The sequence below is a fragment of the Pholis gunnellus genome (assembly GCF_910591455.1).
Source record: "Pholis gunnellus genome assembly, chromosome: 7".
NCBI classification, from domain to species: domain Eukaryota; kingdom Metazoa; phylum Chordata; class Actinopteri; order Perciformes; family Pholidae; genus Pholis; species Pholis gunnellus.
Window position 1 is genome coordinate 13,148,744 of NC_136533.1, and position 22,992 is coordinate 13,171,735.

At 42.6% G+C, this 22,992-nt stretch overlaps 1 protein-coding gene across 2 annotated transcripts in view; it reads right to left on the reverse strand.

The window, feature by feature from the left end:
* Positions 1 to 423: 423 nt before the first annotated feature.
* mctp2a (multiple C2 domains, transmembrane 2a) overlaps positions 424 to 22,992 on the reverse strand; it is a 31,491-nt gene continuing 8,922 nt past the window's right edge. For both annotated transcript variants that reach the window (XM_079163831.1, XM_079163830.1), the window contains exons 10-23: positions 22,599 to 22,729; positions 22,306 to 22,492; positions 22,022 to 22,115; positions 21,818 to 21,920; positions 21,623 to 21,725; positions 21,414 to 21,515; positions 21,225 to 21,299; positions 20,817 to 20,936; positions 10,876 to 10,995; positions 9,763 to 9,804; positions 4,929 to 5,038; positions 4,715 to 4,824; positions 3,433 to 3,530; positions 424 to 1,296 (exon numbers count right to left, since the gene is read on the reverse strand). In XM_079163831.1, coding sequence (XP_079019957.1) covers positions 1,237 to 1,296; positions 3,433 to 3,530; positions 4,715 to 4,824; positions 4,929 to 5,038; positions 9,763 to 9,804; positions 10,876 to 10,995; positions 20,817 to 20,936; positions 21,225 to 21,299; positions 21,414 to 21,515; positions 21,623 to 21,725; positions 21,818 to 21,920; positions 22,022 to 22,115; positions 22,306 to 22,492; positions 22,599 to 22,729 — 1,455 coding nt within the window. In that variant the 3' untranslated portion in view covers positions 424 to 1,236. The remainder of the gene's footprint in view (positions 1,297 to 3,432; positions 3,531 to 4,714; positions 4,825 to 4,928; positions 5,039 to 9,762; positions 9,805 to 10,875; positions 10,996 to 20,816; positions 20,937 to 21,224; positions 21,300 to 21,413; positions 21,516 to 21,622; positions 21,726 to 21,817; positions 21,921 to 22,021; positions 22,116 to 22,305; positions 22,493 to 22,598; positions 22,730 to 22,992) is intronic.

The following is a 22,992-nucleotide window of genomic DNA, read 5'->3' on the forward strand; positions in this document are numbered from 1 at the left end:
ATGTAAACTAAATATGGATGAGAAAATTGATGGAGGATATACTACACCCTCTTCTTGGAAAACGGATGGAAAAAAAACCAGTGTGTGTAACCATTAGATAGACCAGGTGATTTTAGTGGAAATGTAAAGCACTAAGTGCTGAGGATGGAGAGAGTACTCTCTGTGAGATGAGCTCTTTCTCTCTCATCTGGACCCTGTTATTGTGAGAAGGCAACAAAGCAATGCATTAGGAAGCACACTGGAGCTACACAGCTTTGATGTGAGCTCGGTAACCAAGGCACAGCGGTGGCCGGTGTGTGAGCTCTGTTCCAATGGCTGTGTTGTGTAATCAGATGTGTTTACTGTGTATTCAAGTAAAGAAGTGGTGTAATCCATCCTCACTAGAGTGCAGTTATTGAAAAAACACGGGCAAAAAACAAGAGCTCAAACTGATCAAGATTCTTTACTCAGGATTACTGCAAATTCTCCATTTGATGAAGCAGACAAGATACTGAGTAAAAATAAAACTCAAATTAATACAGTGACATAAAAAGTCAGCTGAAAATAAAACGCATGCAATACATAAATATATATTTGTTGCCGATGTAAAAATAAGAAAGCTGACAGAATTATATTATATACATTAAATCCGTACCACAAAAACAATAGCATTCAGTACTTGTCCTAATATGTTAAATGTGCGAGAAAACATATTTTGATTATAACATAAAAATGTATTGCGATATATATGACCTTTTGATCTTTAATTATATTAACACATGAATAAAGAAAAACATTTCCATGTTCGGTTGAGGTTGTATTAACTTGACCGGAAGGCACATTTCTTAGTTTCAAAGTAAAAAAAAAAAAAAGGATTTAAAAAGAAGCAAAGCATTAGAGGTCTAAGGTAAGCCAAACCCGACGGTTTTCATTCCTTTTCTAAATGATATCCAAAGATGAAGGCTGAGCCTTGCAGCGCTCTCTTTTCTTTACCTCCAGGCTTGTGATTGACAGCGCCATGTGCTGCCCTTCTAGCTGCTGCAGTTCACAGCCTCTGTCAGGGGGGTGGCACACACACAAGCCAGAGAGCGGCTGGCTGCCCCTCAGCAGCAGGGGGCAGAGTTAGGATGGTATGGGGTGGGGTGGGGGGGGGGGTGCACATGGGTCAGGGGCTCTGCTGGCACTGGAGCATTGTTGTCAGGTGGACTGCGTCGTAGCGTATTCAAAAAAGGAGACCAGCCTTTCATCCAGCAAGGCTTACTTCTTCTTCCGCGGCTGGTTCTGGCTGGTGGGCGCTCTCAGCGCGCTGTGCTGCACCTGTAAAAACAAACAGGAGTTTGGTCAGAGGCAGGTAATCCGAGCTCAGTGGAGCGCACGGTAATGGCTCCCCTGAGGAGAGCTGGTGCAGGGAAAAGCGAGGCGGGCTCGCCTGTAATGAATCATTTTTTAAACACAGGAGCAGAGGGGATTAATCACAGGGAGGAAGGATTTGAAGAGTCAAGGGTTCCGTACCAGTGTACGCCCCCCTCATTCTGCACCACAATCACAATATTAGAAACAGAAATCAACTGTTGGGATGACCTGCCAGGCCAGTGAGGGAGTTGCAAACTGCATAATCACTCACTGAAAGTTATGTCCCCTCAAGAAAACTTTGTTTATGCCTGAGACTGTATAAAGCGAGTGTTGTTTGAGTAATCAGTTGACGTGTAACTTTCTTCGTGGCTTGGTGTGATTTTGATTTCTTCAGAGAAAGACAAGACCTGCACTGTGACATTTAAACTTTTTGTTCAGCTAGTTACATGTGTGGAATTAAGCTGTAGATAGATTCGCTAATGTCTTAGTATTTATATTTCCAGAAATGCCTTGACGTTCAAATGGATTTACAAAATAGATGTATGTTGTAGAATCATGTTCTCTTTGACATAAAAAAAAAGAAGATTTGATTCAATTGTCCATTTTCCTTTAAAACTGCCTACATAATCCAAAGAGGACTGATCAGAGGTTAAACTGAAAAGGAGAAGAGCTGGAATTTGAAAAGTTGCTTTTGAAGCATGCTTGCTGAGCTCCAACAATACGGTAAATCTGTTGAATAAAGGCAAGAACTATATGCTAATTAGCTGCTCTCCATTATTAGAATGGGAGATGGAATGTGGGAACAAAGTGACTGCCTCCTGCATCAGAACATGAAACTGTCCTCAGAACTGACAGATGCTTCTTATTTCAGGACAGACACAGTGTTGTCAGAAGTCCCCGTTTGAGGCAGACTTTGTAGATGTGCACAGGCACTAATTGCCAAGTCACATTTGCAAGAAAGACAGGAGTCAATTTTCAGCCTTTGTGGTGTTTTTGTGTCCACACCTATCAGAGGATTGAAGTTCCAAGTCAACAAAAACAAAATATGTGGTCTATTGTTTTGGGTCTCCTGTGTATATGATGTTAAGGTTATTTTTCACAGGACATAATGAAACGTACTTATGATGAATCTAAGGGTGTTTTGTTTTTTATGATTGGAGCTATTTTCAAGATGTAGTTTCTCCTTTAAACCAGGCTAAAAAGTATTGTTTCCATGAGATTTGAAAGTGAGTCATTTTCAAAGCTCAAACATTGTATCCCAATGGGGAAGAAGACATACAAAGGATTCTGAATCAAAATGTATTCACCACCTTGTTTTGCCAACTCAGTCAGCCAAATCTCAAACAACACAGGCTCCCTCCAACATCACAGAGGAGTCAGCAATGGCTTGCTGCAGGAGGACATCAAGGGTGCCGCAGAGAAACAGACTGGGGTGAGAGTGTCTTTCCAGATCCAGACTGTCAGGCTTTCTCGCTGAATTCAGTCTGGCGAGTTACCTGGGAGATGAAGGCACTGTGTGGCACTTCATTTCCTGGCTGAGCAAAATTCTAAGTCAGAGAACGGCGAGCACCCAGCACCACTTACAAGACCCTGACAGCTCTCCTCAGCTCTGTGATGTAAATGCAAATGACATATCAGCCATGGCTAATATGTAATCACATATGGCACCCAGCAAGACGACTGGGGCTCACGACTACATTAATTGACTCTACCGCCCTGAAGTGACTGAGGCCACATCAGAGTTTCTGCGCTGACACAACAGTCGGCGACGTCAGGAGCCCTCTGCCAGCCCTCGGCCAATCACCAACTTTAATGTCACAGCGCTTCAATCAGACGGACAAAATTGCTAATAACGGACGAGGCTGCAGCAATATGGCTGAGGACAGATCTGAGCATCTCCTCACGCAGGCAATACGGCGACTACATGGAGCTGCGCTGAGGAATAATTGGGCCAGGGCTGCTTTAAAGGAGAGAGTCCATTAATAATCAAACAAAGCCAGAGGATATATTTCCGCAACACTTGGGAATTCTGGTACAGCAAATAATGCCGACATCTTCAGGGAATTCCTTCCCTATCTGTATGCAAAATTGGACCCTTACCTTTTGAACATCAGAAGGCACCCTCTTGAGGAAATCCAGTATTTCATTATTGTCAATAGTATATGGGTTGCGCAGCTTCTTGGTAAATTTGTTAACACCTGTGAAAACAAGAACACATTAATAAATAAAGGTGTCACACCAACCAGCATACTTTACAGTGTCTAAATGAAATAATAAAAAGAGTTGTGTAACTCTATCTATGTTCTCTATAGAGTTCCCACCGGTGTATCAGCAACCGTGTTATATGATGCGGTTTCAATTGATCCATTTTAGACAAACTGAATTCAAGCCAGACCAATACAATGAAGACAAGGTAAAGCAATACGTAATCAATTAAAGGAGATGAATAATGATAACAGCGATTTGAAAATAAGACGCACGCATTTATGAAAACTTTTCCTCACTTTTGTTTGCTTCACTGTAATCATTTCTAGCATATCTATATTTACTTTGCACATAGCTGCATACCACAGAGAAGAAAAAAAAACACTATCTCCAGGGTCCTGTAATGGGACCATTATATTCTCAGCTTGGTACCGCCTGTACCTCAACATGCAGACAAAGAACCTAAGGACTTAAATATGTGCAAGCAACTTGAAAGGCTTGCCTTGCAACCACAGAGATGGGGGTTAACTGGGGAGGCAGAGGAGTGTCTCAGGCTGTGTGTTTTTTGTTTGATATGATGTTTTTTTTTGGTATTGATTGTGTTGAAGGCAGTGTGGAAGTACAGTGGTTGTGGGCTTTCAGCTGGAGGAGGAGAGCCCGTTAAGGGCAGCATATCTCCCTGACCACTGAGATGACTGTCTATTCTGTATGACTACAGCGGATAATGAGAGGCTAGACCAGGAGCCTACAGACTGCCCAAGGACATCATGTATTATATGCAGCTTGCTAGTCTATCTCTGCTTTGTTTCCACACAAACCTTAGGCCTCGCCTCTGCTGCATCAGCCCACACTGAGCGGAGCAAACCTCTGCAGCTGTCTGATCTCTGTGCATCTGCAGAGGTGTAGGCATGGCAGAGTTCTTAAATTACTGTACTTTATTAAATCATGGATTTGCAGTTAGGAAGCTTGAATAAGAGTTTTGTTTTACAACAATGGCATGGGCATTGATTTATATGCTCGTCAGTATGTTTTGGTCACAGTAATGACAGATCTAAATAGTGGGAGTTTGTCAGCTTTAGGTATTCACAGAATAAAGTTTTGATTGCACAAATGTTTTTAGTTTTTTTTTTACAATTTTACGAATTAAACTTACGAATTTGTTAGATGTAGAACTTACCCCATATCAGCACAATATATCGCAGAGGGATGAAATACAACAGCGCAGTTGCCACAAACAGCATCAAGCAGGCCAGGCATGACAAGAAGGGGACAGACCAGTTGAATATGCTATAAAAGAAATATTGTGTCAGATTCATTTGAAGATCTATTAAAACATTTTTTTTTTTTAAATAAAGATATTTTGTAGGATAAATATAAAATGGTCAAATTACTTCTGGACTCGCTCTCCGATGTTTGCGATTTCCTCCAAAACGTTCTGGACAACCAGCACTACTTCCTGCACCATATGTATCTTATCCATCAAACCCTTTTTTCCGGATTCCTAAAAAAGGAAACAAAAAAAAAAAAAAAAAAAAATGCAGAGACACTGATGAGGTACACTGTATGTCAGTTGTTGGGCTGGGTAGACAAAGAGCAGTTTATCTCTGCTGTGCTATTATGTGTGATTTATCTATTGAATGGCCCATAATGAGCAAACACTGTACATCTTCAGACTATCCTTTAGAAGATGAGACAGACTCAGTGCTCTGAAGCGGTTACGTGGATGGCTGAGAGATTTCAGCTTTTGTCCGCCACACACAATAGAGCCGTTGCACAAGTGCAGCACAATCAAGACTCTCTGCTAGATGGAAAGTACACAAAATGGCCATCCACAATCAGCCAGACTAGATGACTAGAAGAGCAGGGGCTTCACCACTTAGGAAAGATTCCTTTCCAGCAGCCTGCACGGGACAAGTTTGAACATGTTTTTAGAAATCTGTCAGGCTTTCTAACCTACCCGAACACTTTCTCCGCGTGAGAAAAACACTTCACCCTGCTCAGAACACCAGTTGGATGTTTTCACTGGCATGATTCTTGTCTACGGTCTACGTGTCAACTAACACTGCCCATAAAGTATTATGTGCTTTTAATGCACTGATAGAATAATGACCGAGCCTGGCAAAGAAATAAATCAACATGTAAGGGGGGGTTGGAGTGGTCTCAAAATAAAAAAATAAATGTGATCCCATCAAGGCTAGAAATAACAACGGGTGTGAAGCCTTCCAGAGGCAGGGGAGTGACTAGAGATAACACAAGTAACACAAGCTAAAGAGAGCTGAGAAGCCTCACATCAAAAGGAGGAAATAATGACAGGAATGATGACAGAGGGCGGGAGAGGAAGAATGAGAGGGAATGAGAGTGTTGGGGGAGGGCGCTCTGATGAACCCTAGCAGGAGGCTTGGGGATGTCTATATGTTTATGTTACAAGTCAGCCGGAGCCGCGGCCTGTGTGCATTGACAGGGTCCAGACAGAATGCCTTTATCAGAGCTTCATGAGGCAGCCCCTGGGAACACACGGCCTGCCAGCACATAGAGACTCCCCACTGTCAGGCCCACTCTTCTCAACGAAAGGCGCAGGAAGAGAGCAATTCCCACACTAGCAGAGCCTCCCCCACTAGGCTGGGGTCTGGACCGACACTGGAGGCTCAGCACTGTCCAAAAAAGGGAAAACTATCACAAATATGCTTTCTTTGAGATCAACATCTCATGGTCTCATCATGGGGAAAGAGGACTATCTGTGTTCATGCGTCATCGTACTCCACTCCACTGCATTGCATGGGGGGGGGGGGGGGGGGGGGGGGGGGGGGGGCTGAGCAAACCTTCCTGCGTGTCCTTTACTCCACATCAGGTGTTAATTGAGCTCTCTATCCTCGGTTTACTTTAAAAGCGGGGAGCACTGGTAGAGTCTGCTAAGAGCCATTACAATCTGTGCCGTGAGCAGCTGATGGACGCAGAGAGCCTCGCATTGACAAATGATAGCTCTCTAGATATTAAGCCTCATCAGTTCGGCTCACATTGCTTTTCATTTCACATTTCCATTTGTTTTAGCGACCCAATTACGCAATTTAGAATTCCTACCTAATAAGAGATATGAAGCATTATTTAACTGCACTTGAGACACTTGCAAGGTAAATTCAGCCAGAAATACAGCTCCGGCAAGAACAAAAAGAGACACTGTATTGGCTTTCATTTCTTAAAGGAAAAACAGACAAATAGATGTACTCTGAAGTATGCATCGACAGGCAAAGCTCTCGTGATTATCATTATTCATGCACTTTAAGATTCTTGAAGTCCTCCATCTCCTTAGCGACCAAAACTGAAGTCCTTCCTACAATAATCATTTGATAATATTCTTTATCTTTGTTCATTTTTCTTTCAGCATGTACACGAGTGCAGAGAAAACAAAAAATAGTAAAAAGATCTCCTTCTGAAATGGAAAAGGATGGGTAAACTGGGGATGGTCTAAATGAATCCTAAATGTCTACTGATTAGAAAACCTGTGTGAAATCATATTCTCATTTCAGATAAAATTGTAAAAGCTTGCTTTTAAGGTGCGGTAATGGAGAACCAATTTGATCTCCTGCACAAAGGTAAACATACTCTCACAGACATGTGGGGTGTTATCAAAGGCTGGAAAAAGCTCATTTAGCATCATTCTAATTAGAATAAACTGTGCCAAATCAAATTTGAATTCTTAGACTGAATATCATTCTAGTGACTTTTTTTTGACATAGATAAGAAGTGCATCTAAATCAAAAACACCTGTTCCAGGAAAATGATCTCACATGGAGATGAAATATGCTAACAAACAATTTGCCGGGATAAAACAGAAAAACAGCTCTCAGGGGCTCTAATGTGTTGGTGGGTCCGTGTGCGGTAGCTCTAGTAATGGACACCACAGATCGTGACACCAGCAGTCTGTCTGACTGGTGTGCTCAAGGAGACCCAGCGGTGACTGTGGACTATCGGGTGAGAGATGGAGTAACCCCATAGTCCAGTCTAGCACCCCCACAATCACCTCCCCCCCCCCCCCCCCCCCCCCCCCCAAACTCCCCTGGGCAAGGCACTGGGAGCAAGTCAACCCCAGACCAGCACTGCCAGCCGGGGGGGCAATGAAAGGGCCGTTTCATCTTCCCTTTTCATTTCTATTGGAGATCTATGGACTTGTTTTGCCTCTCTGTTTCTTTATGTTATGATTAAATATGGTCTATCTGCACAATTGATACCTAAGGCCAAAGGGAAGTCACTTTGCCCACACATAATTTGTAAGCTGTCTCTTTCCCTGAGGACAGATTTGTTCACAGTCAGAGAATCTGTTCTGCATTATCCTGCTGTAACACTGCCTTGCCTTTCGTCTCTCTTTAACGTCATGCCTTCACATTCTTGCTGCTCTGTCTGAGGTTTAAATATTTCCTTCCTCAAGGGGGAAAAAGGGGGATAAAAAACATATTTGAGTGGTAATCATAACCTTCTCAGAGGGAAAAGCCTTTATTCGCATGTGAGAGGAAAGACTAGGGGGGGAAAGCAAAGGCTTTGAAGTCATCGAATTTAACACTGATCACTCTTTAACCCCAAATATTTTTAAAGAAGACTTTGATAGGAGGTGTAAAGCTACACTGCTTGATCTAACTGCATGATATCACATTCAAGTGACAGCAAGACCATAACAAGACTTTCAAAAAAGCCACTTTAAATTAAAGCTGACAGCTTAAAACAAACATGGGTGACTGCTTAATTAGTAAATGAAAGGAGATATTTCATTTCCTCTGAGTGTGAAAGGGCTTAGGGAGGCTCATGGAAAACCTTTCAAAAAGCTTTAAGAGTTCGCAAACGCATGCAGCTTATTGAGAGAATCTTTAACCTGTCTAAAGACGCTGCTTTTTTAGTAAAATAAATGGTCAACATTCCTCTATTTTATATTGAGGTTTCAAGGTAAAGATAAATGTAATAATCATTCTATATAGCTATGATATTAAATTCAGTGCATAACGGTAATCCTGTCTGATTCAATATTCATAAATACACAGAATTTCCGGTGTCACTGCTGTTTGTTTAAGCACCAGTTTGCCTGTTCCTAGCAATGAAAGCAAGTGCGGCTTCCCACTTTGTGTGTGCAGACATATCATGCGAGTTTCATCTGGGAATTAGCCCATCCTTTCAGACAGGATTTGGTGGATGTGCCTGTGTTTTTAAAAGAAGCTGGCTTTTTTCATAGCCTCAGGTCATCACAGCAGAATATATTGAGCGCATTATGGATATGAATCCTGGGCCTAGACACGCAGCACAAGGGTCATTGCTTGGAGGCTTTGTGTTAGCTCCACACTTCATTGCCATAAAGCAATAATACACATCCCTGTTAACTCTTCTTTCTTTACAGAAAACAGTGGGATGAGTGTAATTGAATATTATGTGCTGTGGGGAAGTATAATTTTCAGGCTACTTAAAGATTTCCTGTTTTGTTTTTCAAGAGACACTAGAGAGACACATTAATAAAAATGATCATTCATGATTTCTCACAAACGAACAAGTGAAAATGACTGATAACCTTTAGGGCAAAGTAAAGTTTACTGCTGTGTTATTCTACTTTGTTCATTTGTTCTGGTTGTAAAAGGTCATTCTCAACACAACTAACCCATCAAGAAAATGATGGTACAAAAAAAATAATAATCTACTGCCTTAACCCCAACAGCTGTGCAAAATCTATTGACGGTGCTGTTTAAATTTGATTTATAGATTTTCAAAGGGCTGCAGTATCTCGGCGGAGTGCATTTGGAGAGTGACACTGAATTACCAGAGGAACGGAATAAAGATCTACACGCTGCAACTGTTTCATAGATGTTGCCCTCATTTGGGGATGCATGAAAATATTTCTAGAAAATCAGAAAATACAGAGTAGAACCCGTATGGCTCTTTGGTGTTTAATTGTATAAACAGCTATTTGCTGTATCGTGAATTTGTACCCAGCTGAGGCAATGCACACATTGTTATGCCTTTGATTTAAACCTTGGTTATTCAGAAAGAAATATTAGCAGGGTTCACGCTTCTGATGAGTTCGAAAATGATTTTTACACAAGCCATTGAGCAATGTCACTGGGAAATGATAAAACTGTTTTCATGGTTCATCCTAAAAGATGCATTTATGTTTATTGTGCAAAATGAGAAGAGACAACATTCCACCAAAACATATTATCCGGTAAAATGTTAGAAAGAGACAAGATAAAATACCTTCTCGTCTTCCTCTTCGTCGTCACCCATGCTCGTGTTCACCTAAGAGAAAATAAAGGGTAGAGGGTGATTTCAAACGAACGGGACATGTGGGCACTGGAGCATTTTTAACAAACACCTAGTAATGAAATTTTCTTTGAGTACATTCACCCCTATTGGGAGAGGCTTGTTTCCATAGAGACTGCATCACAGGGGTGACCTCACACAAAAGGAGAGGTGAAAGAGGGCCTTCCTCACAAGAGCACTGTCACACCAAAGCAATCTCATTTCTCCACAACATAAGCACACAGAAAAACAGAAAGAGGAAAAAAAAAAAAAAAAAAAAAAAAAACACATTTAATTTGGATGCTGTTGCCTAGATCACTTTATATCAAGTCATCCCTGACCCCAATGTGTTGCACACTGTGACATTGCCTCGGAACAGAGCTGTGTCATTGCCGGCCAGAGGGTCACAGAGGGGTGGCAGTGTCTCAACACTGGATATGAGGGTGAGCCTGGACTTTAACATTGCCCAGGGACGGCATCTTTGCCAGCAGCCATAAACACAATCACCGGGCCGGGGATGTGGCTTTGGGGAGGGTGTGTGAGCAGGCCAGGCCCTCGGCTGGCCGGTGAGAAGGCTTACAACACAGTGAAATTGGGGGTCAGTCGGAAGTGTGAACAGCATTAACCTTCACAGACATGTGTAGGGCAAACATCATTTCCATAACAGTAGAAAGAGAGGAGATAGTGGCATGTTGTGAAGAGAACTATAGTCCTGCATTTACAGATGTGACAATACTAAATCAACAGACTATAGGCAATACACACATTTACAGTGATTTGATTCTTACTGCTTGGTGTTTCATTGGGCCTCTTGAGAAAGTGTAGAAACTAGTTCAACCAGCTACACAACGGGGAATGCTGCTACAACTGGCTGTACTGTGAGGTGCATTTTATAGACCATCTCTTGTATTATACAGTCTACATGCAAGTGCAAGAGTTGTTAATTAACATTACTTTAAAACTGCAATGTGCCAAAAGGATTTCATTCCAACAGGGTTTGACCAGAGTTGACATGCATCTACAGCTGTGTATGTATGAGCGCTGGAGAGTTGGGAGTACATCACTCACCGGGTCCTGGTTGGAGCTGGCCTTCCCTGTAGCGAGCTGGAAGTAGTGCCAGCCAATGAGCAGAAGCAGGAAGAGGGGCAGCATGAAGAGTTCCCAGTGCCACACCGTCACAAGGAAGATCTGAGAAGACAGGACATGACAGTAGAACGCAAATCCCATCACACTATAGCAGGGACCTAAGCTTTCAAATATCAGCAAGCCTGTTCCCAAAACAAAATATATAATGGATTTAACCACGTCCTAAATCTCATGAAAAGCACTACAGACCGTAAAGCCTCTGAGATTTACAGCCGATGGCAACAGATTTGACTCTTAGTGGTTTGAAAGTAACACACATTCAGGGACAACTTTTAATATCTTGAAATCCTATTTATATACACCAATAACACTGTGCTGGCAGAGTGTCTTACTGCGGAACAGAAAGTATGACATGGATAGGCATGGTATGCTGTCTTTTAACTAGCACATCAAATCCTCTTAGATTCGGAAGCAGCGAGGCTCTCTGACGAGGCGCATATGGCAACTGGAGAAGCATTTGCTACATTTACCCCCTCCATGGCGATGATACTGAGAAAAGCCAAGACCCCTGGTAGAAATAAGATGGATCACACTGAATGAGTAATCCCTCATAATTCTGTAAAGGAGTGGTGCTAAGCACGTTGCACAACACCCACTGCATTTCACAGCAGAGCACTAATTGGACGGCTGCATTTAAACCCATTTAGTGACAGCCTAATTAGTCTGTCTCCAACTGAAATGATCAGGAATGTGTGAGGAGGATCACACCAGCCGGCTGACAAGGATGAAATAAAAATGTCCCCCACAGCAAGTTGAATCTTAAAATCTATTATAATGTGATTATGTGCCAATACATCCAACATATGGTCCACTTATATTTACCGCAGACATCTTTCACAATGTACATTTTTCCTCATGCTTTATATACACACAACGTTTTCTATAATTAATGCATCCTTTTGCACAGTTACATTCCTTCTACTTTTTTAAGTTGTTGTTTTTTTTTACAAAGTTTATTTCAAAACAGTAGAACTGCTAAGCTGAACCCACACGATGATAGCACTGTGCGGTCTAGGCTCCAAGTGCTTGAGGGTGCTTAGACTATGAACAATATGTTCGAGTTAAGCCCGAGACAGGATGTGAACCACTGGGGCCTTCAGGCCTCAATAGCAGGTCTGTAAACAGCAGACTGCTCCTGTCATAGCAACAGTACAGAGTCTGTGTATGGTGCTCTGGGGGCCGGTCTACCTACTGCCACACCAGGCCTAGGTTCAAACAGCCACCAGGGAAACGTGAACTGTGAGTAATGCAGACAACACTGTGGCCCAACTGCCCTAGGCGTCACCACTGTACTGCTTATTATCCCTCAATACAACCTGGGAGATAGTGGGTGAGTCAAAGCATAATGCAGAAACACAGCAGGATGACCAAGGTATAAAGAAATGAACATTAGGAACAATATGTTATTCTTAGAGCTCATTTGAATTACGTATGCAGCAACAAACCAGAGCTTGTGGCGGATAAAAAAAAAAAAGGTAAACATTGAATATGCATGATGTGCAGAGGTAGCTGCAGCACATCTCATCTCTGTTATGAATAACCTACGTCATGTGTTGTCACCTCAGTTCCCATGAGGCGACTCTAAAGCGACGCTACTCTCACCCCAGAGGAATTCAGCTGGCTGGTGGACAGGTAGCTTGTCATATTCCCAGTATTCTCATAAAAAAGGAGAAAGAGAAGGAGGGAAAATGTGCCTGGAAACTGACATGAGCCCAGCAGGAATGTTGAACCTCCTTGCCCTCCCTGCAAAAGCTGCTACATTAACCACTAAAGTCTAATTGCTTGGTCTCTGTCTTCCTGTGCAAGTCAACAGAGGGAGCCAATTCATTTCCGCCCAGGGAGCCGGCAGCGAGAATCTGTCACAGGTATTCATAATCGCCCACTAATGCAAATTTCTGCTCACCGCGTTCTGGCTCAGTGGACAAGATAAAAGCCTACAGAAATACAATGCCTAGTGTCTAAACTGAGTGCTTAAATTAGGGTATAAACCAAAACTGTCAGAAATATCTTCTCAATTCTTCCCTCATGGTATGTCAGCCCATGTGTTCAGAATTTACATGCTTTTTTTTTTTAACACTAATAAAAACGATGGAGAGAAACATCTGGGAAAAGCTCTCGGATTCCTTCACTCAGGTGCACAGACTGAGACTTTGCCATCAGACATCCCACAGTAATGAGCAGAGGCAGGACTAAACCTTTCCCTTGTCTCCCCACATTCTCCAGAGTTTCTGTGAAATGGAGACAGAACTAATTCCCCACTAAGTGGTTTATGTTTTATTAGCAAGCAGCTGAGTGATTAAAGGACATGTTGGACAAAGTGCAACCTCTCAGGCGTAAGTGTAAATTCATATAAAAAAAGAATCCACATTTTAATTGCCATCAAAGAGGCTCCATATCAGTCTTAAGGGCCTGACTGCGTATTTTTTCATCCGTCAACAAATTACGCATGACAAGTAAAACCTTGAACTTTATAAACACGACAATGCTAATATGTTGCAGTATGAGTGATAAAAAAAAATTATTTAACCAAAAAGGCTATAAAGCAACAAACAAAAGCAAGGGAGGTAATACTTAATGACACACCTGAGCATTTAGGTTTACACACAGCAGAATTGGATAACAAACGACTTGTAATTGAACAAGTGTTAGTATGTATGTCTGGGAGAAGTGTCTCTAATGTAGGAAAACTCCCTTGACAAACACCATTTAGCTGAAAAATGTCTGTATGATTATGCACAGGGTGCCTAGGGAGGGAGAAAAAGAATGAATTAATAAAACTATTAGCACACGGTGGAGTAGATGATGGAGATGCACTCTCCTTAGCCACCTGTAAGCGCTTGGAGAAGGGGGCAACCCTGGGCAGAGCAATTCTGCCAGCAGGGTTAAGAACAGCCTGACAGATTTGTTTTATAGTGCCATTAATATGATTCCTCTAAATGCATTCTGCGCCTTCTCATGCAGATCCCCTGGCCAGCAGAATCCAGTACCTAATAATAAAGCACTCAGCGATTAAAAGTGTGAATAAAATAACTTAAAGCTGAGCAGGCATGGCAGCTCCCACCACCCACACTCTCCCAGGAGAGGGAGAAGAGATCGTAGCAGGAACAAAGGGACAAAGACACCCTCTATAAGAGTTTCTACCATCCTGTAAATTGATTAACAGTGGAGGGGGTTGCCCAGTCTACCAACCCAAACTACTGACTGGCAGACGTACCACCAGACTGCAAGGCTGCCAAATGCTCTCCTTATACACTACAGCAGATAACGGGCTATAAATATAGGCGTCACATCAGCGTAACACACAATACTGTTGAAAAGCCAATTCAGTGTAATGTCACAGCATGAGGCCATACATTATCATTACGAAAACAGCTAACTAAAAACAACTGTTTGTTTAACGTGGTACATTCCAAAATACCCTTATTCTTAAGACTACGTACTATCCAAAAGCATGGAAGATTTAATCTTGGCTGTATCTTCATTACTCTCTTCAGTTTCACTCCACTTGGAAAGCTAAACAAAGCGAGGAGAGCGCCAGCCAGCATTATGAGGGTCAGTCATGGGGTCTGTGGCCGGATGCCAGATTACGTGAACATATACTGGAAGAGTTTAACAAGACTGACTAACAGGCTGCAGGGTTTGTGTATTTATGTGTATGGTTGTTTCAGCATTTGTGTGTGTGTGTAATGGACAGAGAAAAGCTAATATCTGTGTGTGTGTGTGACAATGTGCAAATATGGTTTAAAGAATGTATTACAATGATTATTATTTTAAAAAAAAACAAATAAATAGGAACCTCTAAAAAACCTTGAATAGTCTTTACTCTAATAGAGATGGGGTTTTTTCTGGGTGAAATCAAGGGCAGTGCAATTAATCTGCATTACTTCCTCAATTAAAATACAAAAAAGAGATTAATAATGAATCAAAGGCACAAGTAGCAGCTCAGCTCACGCAGGTCTTTTTTTTTCCAGCCCAGCTGAAACAGAGTCTGGCTGAGGGCTTATGTTGGGGACAGGAGCGGCAGGCTTTAAAGTAGCTGTAAACGCAGAGCAATGAGACATGTAATTTGTGTTGAGCTCGGGCCAGTGTGGGGACAGGCTTTCAGGGGGTGTCGGAGGCAGAGGAAGCACAGATAAGATTTCTCTTCGGGGCAGGTAGAGTGTGTGGGCAGCCATGGTGCTCTGAGCTAACGCTGAATAAATATTTCACATACGCTCAGCTCAAGTCTTATCGACTGGGGAGAGAGAGAGAGAGAGAGAGATAGAGAGGAAGAGAGAGAGAAAAGGAGAGGCTACATACGAGTAAGAGCAATAAAATGGGGAATCTCGTGTCCCTCTTCAGCGGGGTGAAATCCGCTCTAACAGTCCTGGAGAATATTACAATTCACAATTCAGTTTTTATATAAAATATGGTATCATATATAGTAACATTCATATTTACTGTAATACATTTTGCTCAATAAAAGCTGAACAAAAATATTTTAGTAATAACACCATAGTTAAATAATAGCAAACTATTCCTTATCCTAAAAATAAATTGTAACAAAAATGTTATATATTCTATTTTCTCTTGATTCAGTGTTCACTATATTTTTTACAATTTGAAAACAAAAGGCAAGCTAATGATAAACAAATGTCCCCGCTTGTGAGGACGCGTGCACGGTGCAGTGCAAACCTGATAGCAGCTCTTTATCAAAGCACTGAGGAAGAGCAGCCGTGCGAGGTGAAGCATTAGCGCTTGCTCACAGGGCCAGCTCCGGCCGTTGTCTCCCCGCCTGTCTGACACATGCCAGGGCCAGAGTAGCGCCGGTGCGAGGCTGGAGCAGGGCAGTCGGCGGGGGCCCCGTGGTGCCTGTCAGTGGTGGCTACGCTGACCCTGCACTCCAGCACTGGCCACTAGTGTTTAATCCGTGTCGGGAGCGTTAACACTGAGCGACCTCCTGGGTGACAGATCTGCCATGCGAGCCGTTTCCCCCTGAGGAGGTGGGGAGGGAGTGGCATTGACTCTCGCTCCCTGTCAGCTCGGCTCACGCGCACGTTAACGCGTCGGGGCCAAGACCGGCCCCGAAACACCCACACTCTGGGGCGGACAGGTCACCGCCTCAGCTGCCTGGGGAGAAGTGTCCTCTGTGACCAGGAAGGTGGCGAGTATGCTAAAGGCAGTCATTATTATATGGCACACACAATGGGGTTAAACACAAAGCACACATAAAGATTGCGTAATAGAAAGCAACTAAGTACAAGCGAGGCACAGAAAATACCTGTTGTATTCAGTATGCAGCCAGCTATTATAAATATGAGCACTACATGTTTGCACTGTCTGATAATACAAAATAATAATGAAGAATTCGGTCAGTTTGAATTGAATCAAATGTGTTCTCAAAACAGAAATGCATGTTTTAAAACATATGAAAATAGAAACAATTTCACAGTTCTAATGAAGTGAATATTAACGGAGAAAGCTTATTAATCCCACTAATAAGGGGACATGTTTCAAGGTTACACGCTGCATTCAGCCAGAGCTGTCAACTGACACATAGCCAGGGCAGCTAAATAATAACACTGTTAAATCGGGAGGCACTGCTGAGCAGTTTGCAAGTAGGCATAGCCTATCATTTAATAATTAATAGATCTCAGACTCAAAAGCGTGAATACACACCATCGCCATCACTGTCATCGTGTTTTTCTCGACTAGACACATTCCCACTACACAGTCTGTGAGAACTCCCACAGCCGTGGAGATGGAGAGCATAACCCCATGAGACTGAAGAAACCCACTCCTGAAGGGCCTCCAACTTTTTCAAACAGAGAGAAAACAGATGCAGAGCAGAAACAAGGAGACAACTTACAGGCGTGCACGGTCTTGCTGTTCTCACAAGCGCTCGGCCACACTGCAATGCAGTAAACCACAAACAGGCAGATCCTAGACTCACAGAGCATCTCACTTTCAGGGACAGCGTTAACAAGAACAATTACCTAAAGTCTGATTACGGCTTTGATCTTAGCCAGGCTGGTGTTCTGGTTGACGGCCCCGACTGCTGTGGCTCTATACACAGGTGGTCTCCCGAGACCTCTGGAGCCAGATCTGACCCGGTTCTGCCCTCATCTGGGGGAGACGATGATTCTATCAACCCCCCAAAAAAGTGCCCGTTGCAGCTGCCAAGTGTGTTTACAGCTGCATCGCATCAAACATTCATCAAATGCCATCTTTACAGTGTGTGATGTGAAGCAATCAGCATTTCACAGGCTGTCAAATGATGTCTAAAGCGGTTGCTACCTGGCAATGACAGAAAGAAAACGGTTCAAATACTCACATAAGGTGTACAGGTTTCTTTCTAGTCCAACTCCTGACAGATGAGGCACCTCATATGTTAAAATATTAATTCTACTTAAATACTTAAAGCGATCTAATGACAGCAAAGCTCAAAATCAGCTTTCAAATGTAAATGATCCTTTTTCTTTTTTTTTTTTTTTACTTTCATCTAAATCAAAATTGTTCTCAACTTTAAACTTCTGAAACAGATTAATTTGGCTGTCTAATACACGCTCATTTAGCTTCTCTTTTTTTCTTCTTTTTGGTGTGGACGAAACTTGTGTTTCTTGGTGTAATGCACAGAGTGGAGGATTTCACTCCCAAGTTGTTCCCACGAATGTTGAGCAAAGTAACCGATCTCCTCAGTGCCTCCGCTCAGGTTTCCAGCAGTGCTGTAGCTCCATCTACAGGTCCTGTTCTTGTGTGCAGCGAAGAACTCTGGGTGACCCCTCTGCAGTCACTGCTGATGTATAGCACATTCATCTCGCTCAGTCTTAGTGAAAAGCACATCTAAAGGCCGTTATTTTATGAAGATTTTTAGCTGTCACATTTCCTCTCTCTCAGAAAAGGAACATACTGTTGTCAAACTCTTGAAAAGCGCAGATCCGAGGCTCATTACTGTAGCATAAACAAGAGGGGAAAAAAAAAAATCTAAATTTCTTGTTTGTTTTTCCGTTCACTGATGAAAATGTTTATGAGGATTTGCCAGAACTTTGTTTAAATGAGTAAGAGATTTTTCTTTTCTGGTTTCTTTTTTTAGTTACATTACCTAATTAGAGAGATTCTGTTTTAAAACTGCTACACATTGGTGGGAAATCGAAGGCGATGTCAAACAGTATGGACTCTGCTGATGAGATCGCACAATCAAAACAAGTAACCTCCTGCCCTCGCAAACAGTGACAATACTGCAAGTATTTCCATTCCTCACACGATAGCACGAAAACTAAATAAACCATCAATCTGTAAATGTATACGTTCATGAATCTGCAGCTTTCTGCCACTCATGAGAGAAAAGTTGTCTTGATTTCAACAAAGAAGACTATTCCCCCGCCAACCCCCCCCCCCCCTCAAAAAAAAGAACTTCACATTCCCATTCACTTACTTAACATGAACCAGAGCAGTGATCCCTCATGCAAAATTTGAATACCACCAACAACCACCTCATAATGCATACAAGAATCTACATAAACAGGATACAAATGTAGACTGCATGCTGTGTGGAGGTCAGAGAATTGGCCTGTGGGACTGAGTGATATAATGGCTGAGTATTCCTGGTAAAGCACTACGCGAGCATCCCGCAGTCCCAGTAGAAACCACAGCAGCGGTAATGCATTACAGGATGTATATGGTGTAAAAGGGTAGGACCGGTCTGCCTGCTTGATAAATAATGTATTGTAATGTATATTAAAGCTAGACCCACCACTGCAGCGTTTCCTACCAGCAGACCCTGAGAAGCCCTGCGCTGCCTGCCGCTGTGGAAAAGAGCAGACACTAGTGGGATAATTATGCACATCTGAGATGCAAGCAGAGGCCATCTGTCAATGTCTGAATCAGTTACCTTATTACCACTGCCTAAAGATATAAAGATAGGAGTGGGAGCTGCTTTCATTAAGGCACATGGTGGCATGCTGCTTTAGACAGCTCCCAACACTAACTTAATTGCAAATGATGACTTGGAGGAGGAGGAGGAGGAGGAGGAGGAGGAGGAGGAGGAGGAGGAGGAGGAGGAGGAGGAGGAGGAGGAGGAGGAGGAGGAGGAGGAGGAGGAGGAGGAGGAGGAGGAGGAGGAGGAGGAGTGGCTGTACAGTAGCTACCCTTGGAGTGGGCAGAGGTACTTGTGTGGATGGCGGCATGGGACTAGGCGTGTAATGACAGTCGGTCAAGACCTTATTGTTGCTCTCACTGAATGAAGTTCTGAATTTTTTCCCCCCGGTTACTATCAATTGCGTTTTAATATTTACATGTGATTTGCATGTTTCCCTGTGCTTACTTGATGAGAATATAACTTACTGCAAAAAAAAGAACTTTTCCCTCGCTTAACTCTCAGTATGCTGATGAGTGGGTGATGAAAACACCGTGGCAGATTTACTCTGTTTGGGCAATTCTCGCCATTACCCCTTTGACACTTATCATTTTTGAAGCACACCTAATCGCAGACAAAGGCGTACTCTGACTACACTGGTACTGTCTGCTTTTACAAATATCATGTGTTAAGAGTCTTATTAAAAGAGCAATTGTTTCATTTAAAAAAAAAAAAAAGGACAAAGCAGCTACAGTCAATGTCACAAGAATTATCGTACTCACTGATGGGGAGCAGATGACACACAGCTGACAAAAATCAGATTGGGAAGCACAACACTACAATAGCAATGATGATCCTGATGAAAGTAGTGAGCATGCGAGTCTTTTTTTCCTTCATTCTAAGATCTCCATTTGTGTGCTGCACTCCTAAACAGCAGGTGGAGTAGAAGTGGAAATGAAAGATTAGAGTGTGCCACCACACACTCCCATCGCCTGCGGAGGATCTAATTATAGGTGGAGGAAGATGGCCCCATCCCGCTGACCTGTCACCTGTCTATCCTCCTGCTCTCCTGCCTCCAAGTCTCTCGCTATCTGCCTTTGGTAGACCGCACCCTTACCCGACTGTCTTCCTCTTTCTGTTCTCCAACTTTCTTTCCCAGATAGTAGCCTGCCTCCCACTCTATCCTTATACAATCGCCTGCATTGTTCTCCGTCTTCCTGTCTGTGTGTCCGCCTGCCTGCCTGCCTGTCTGTGTGCCTTGCTGTTCTAAGGGCTGTGATACATTGAGCCTGGCCATTGCCTGGGGGGGATTTGCACCTCAGGATCAGTGAGAAGGGCTTACAGAATACACCAGGTATGAATTGCATGTCATTCTGAGACAGAGCAGACAGAAGAAAGGCGGTGAAAGGAGAGTTCTTCACACACCCTGTCTGTGACCGCTTCCTCACCCTGACACGGTGCTGGCAGGGCTTTCATGGCAAGTGTACACTCTTAATCATGACATTACATGTGCTGTACTGAGGGGGATTCACGGGGTGATTTAAGATTATTTAAGCTTAGGACCTTAGATCATATACCCTCATTAAAAACAGCTAAACAGAGACATTTAAACAAGGTTCAAATCTCGGAGGCAGACTGTCACTCCTCCACCCAAGGAAGCTGAGACTGTGATCCTCCTTACACCGTCCCCCGGGCTAGGAGGCTTTGCTAAGAAGTCAGATGTACAAACGCGGAAACCCCACCCCTTCAAATGCACTCTAATGTCATCAGAACTGAAGGAAAGCCAAGTGGGGTTTGATTTAAAGGATAGAGCACATCCATCACATACGCATGGGATAGAAACAGAAGGCAGCCATTGTTTTTCATGGGAAAAAGACTAGTGAGAGAGAAAACGACTAAACCAAAGATTCTCCCCAACATCTAATTCGCATCAAATGAAAGAGTTAAAATCTGGGCTGCAGTGAAATGGGACAAAACTTGTTCGCCCCAAGGCTTAAAGAGAGTTCATTAACGTGAGGCAATGACTTACCAGAAAGGCTATTAGACTCCGTTGCGTGCTCTCCCATTGAAAACAGCTTTTAATGTACTGTAACGTGTACAGAACTGCTGTGCTGATTTTTCGAACCCGACATATATTCCGGGCAAGAACCTAATGGGAAATAATTGGAACAAAACAACAGTTAGTATCATTTGATACTGGACATAATGTTTATGACTTTGCAATAAGGTTCAATGAGCTTTACAATCCCTTATTTGCTACTTGTGAAGTTAGATGTTTAAAGCCAATTAAACAAATGAGTTTGACTATGTCCGATCCAAACTGCGACCGTGTGTAGCTTTGTTGTGGATACTTTACTATTGGGATGTGAGGAGAACATACTGGCAAGCCTTTTTGTTCCATCTGCTAAATTCTGCTAAAAACATCAAGAGAGATGACCTTTTTGGAGAACTTCAGGTTTTCCTCTGTTAATTTGGTCTCCTTTGGTTTGAAGGTTCTGATACCAGCTCTGACCTGGGACAAAAGAAGGAAGCAATAAACACTGCAGTTTAACACACTTCCCGCTATATGATATGAAATATAATAACCTTTCTAAAAGGGTTTGAACATATTTAGTTAGATCCTTACTTTGTTGTAGATCACTTCCAGCACCAGTGTGATGGTTCCTTTTGATGCATTTTCCAAGTCTTCTTTCTTCAAGAACAGACATATCTGCTGCCCATTCTGAACCTTTTAGAAATAAAAAAATGTGTATTTTGTAAATCAGATATTAACATGTAAGACCAACTTAATCCTGTCACAGAAGTAATGTGGTGGCTGATCATAAACAAACTAACTGTCAGTAATGGAATGGCCACTTTCCCTAAAAAGGCTGGGGCTTTGTCTCCATTTTCATCAAGGAGAGTCAACTCTATCACATCATGAATGTCCTTTATTGGGCTGTAACATAAGAGTTAAGAAACACTTTATTCATATAAAATATACAACACAAAATAAGAAGGATGTTGTTTTTTTCCAGGTGTCCTACTTACAATGTAAAGGCTTTGTTCCACTCAGGATTGAGGGTCTTGTAGATTGTGTGAGATTGAAGCTTACTGGTGCCGAGCTCCACAACACAAAAAGCGTTGCTTTTTCCTGCAAATGACAAAGAACAGTGGTTATTTATTGTTTAAAAAAAAGAAAAAAAGCCACGACCATGATGATAGAAAACAAAAGTGAGTAGTTCTGACGATTACCATTGAGGTCTGTGGCAGGAATATCATTTGCCTTTACAACTTTGACCTGAAGGAAGCCAACCTCCCCCACACACTTGTGTGAGTTCTTTAAGCTCTGGGGGAAAAAATAAATGATTAAAATCGTGTTATCCTAAACTCTTTATGAGCATGAATAATAAAGTACCACATAAAATGTCACTCTAAACAGAATTAGATTAATGTTAATGAACCACCAGCACTTGGGACTAGGATGTTATCCCAATATGTCACAGAAAAATTTTAAATAAAACTAGAATAGAACTTACAAATTTCTCCAATACCGCTTCTCTCTCATCAGGCTTCTCCAAGGCAGCTGTTTCGATGTCAGAGATGGAGACTCCCCAGCAGGGTCTAAGGGTGACCAGAAACACCAGCCTGCCCTTTCCTGGGTCCAGCACATGAGTGTAGAGCTGCCTCTCATTAAGTGGAAGTCTCAATAGGTCAATCTCAAACCTGAGACACAAAAGGAAAATAGTTCCATTGAAACACACGAGGCAAACTGGTTCTGTGGTGGAGCAAATGTGAGCAAAACTTGCACGACCCACCAGGAAATACTCACATCCCCCATGATTCCTCACCCTTCCTCCCTCTCTTGGAGTACACCTCCACCTGCAGAGGTTCCTGGTTATCTTCAAACTGATTGAAGTCAAACTGCTCTCTCCACTGTGGATTGGCCTGAACGCAAATGTTCTGAGGGCAGTTAAGACACAGATTCAGCACATACAGTAACATGGAAACACATACACACTTTGACACAACATCAGGTTTAATGCATTATCAGACTGAGCAGCTCCTGCATGACAGGTGAATTAAGTCTTCATTCAGTCCAGCCAGAACAAGGCAGGAGAGGAGAAAGAGAGGTGTGTTGTGTGTGTATGCGCCTGTATTTGTGATTTGTGTGTGCTTGTATGTGTACACCTCAGTAGCCACTCTGGGATTGTAAACACTGACAG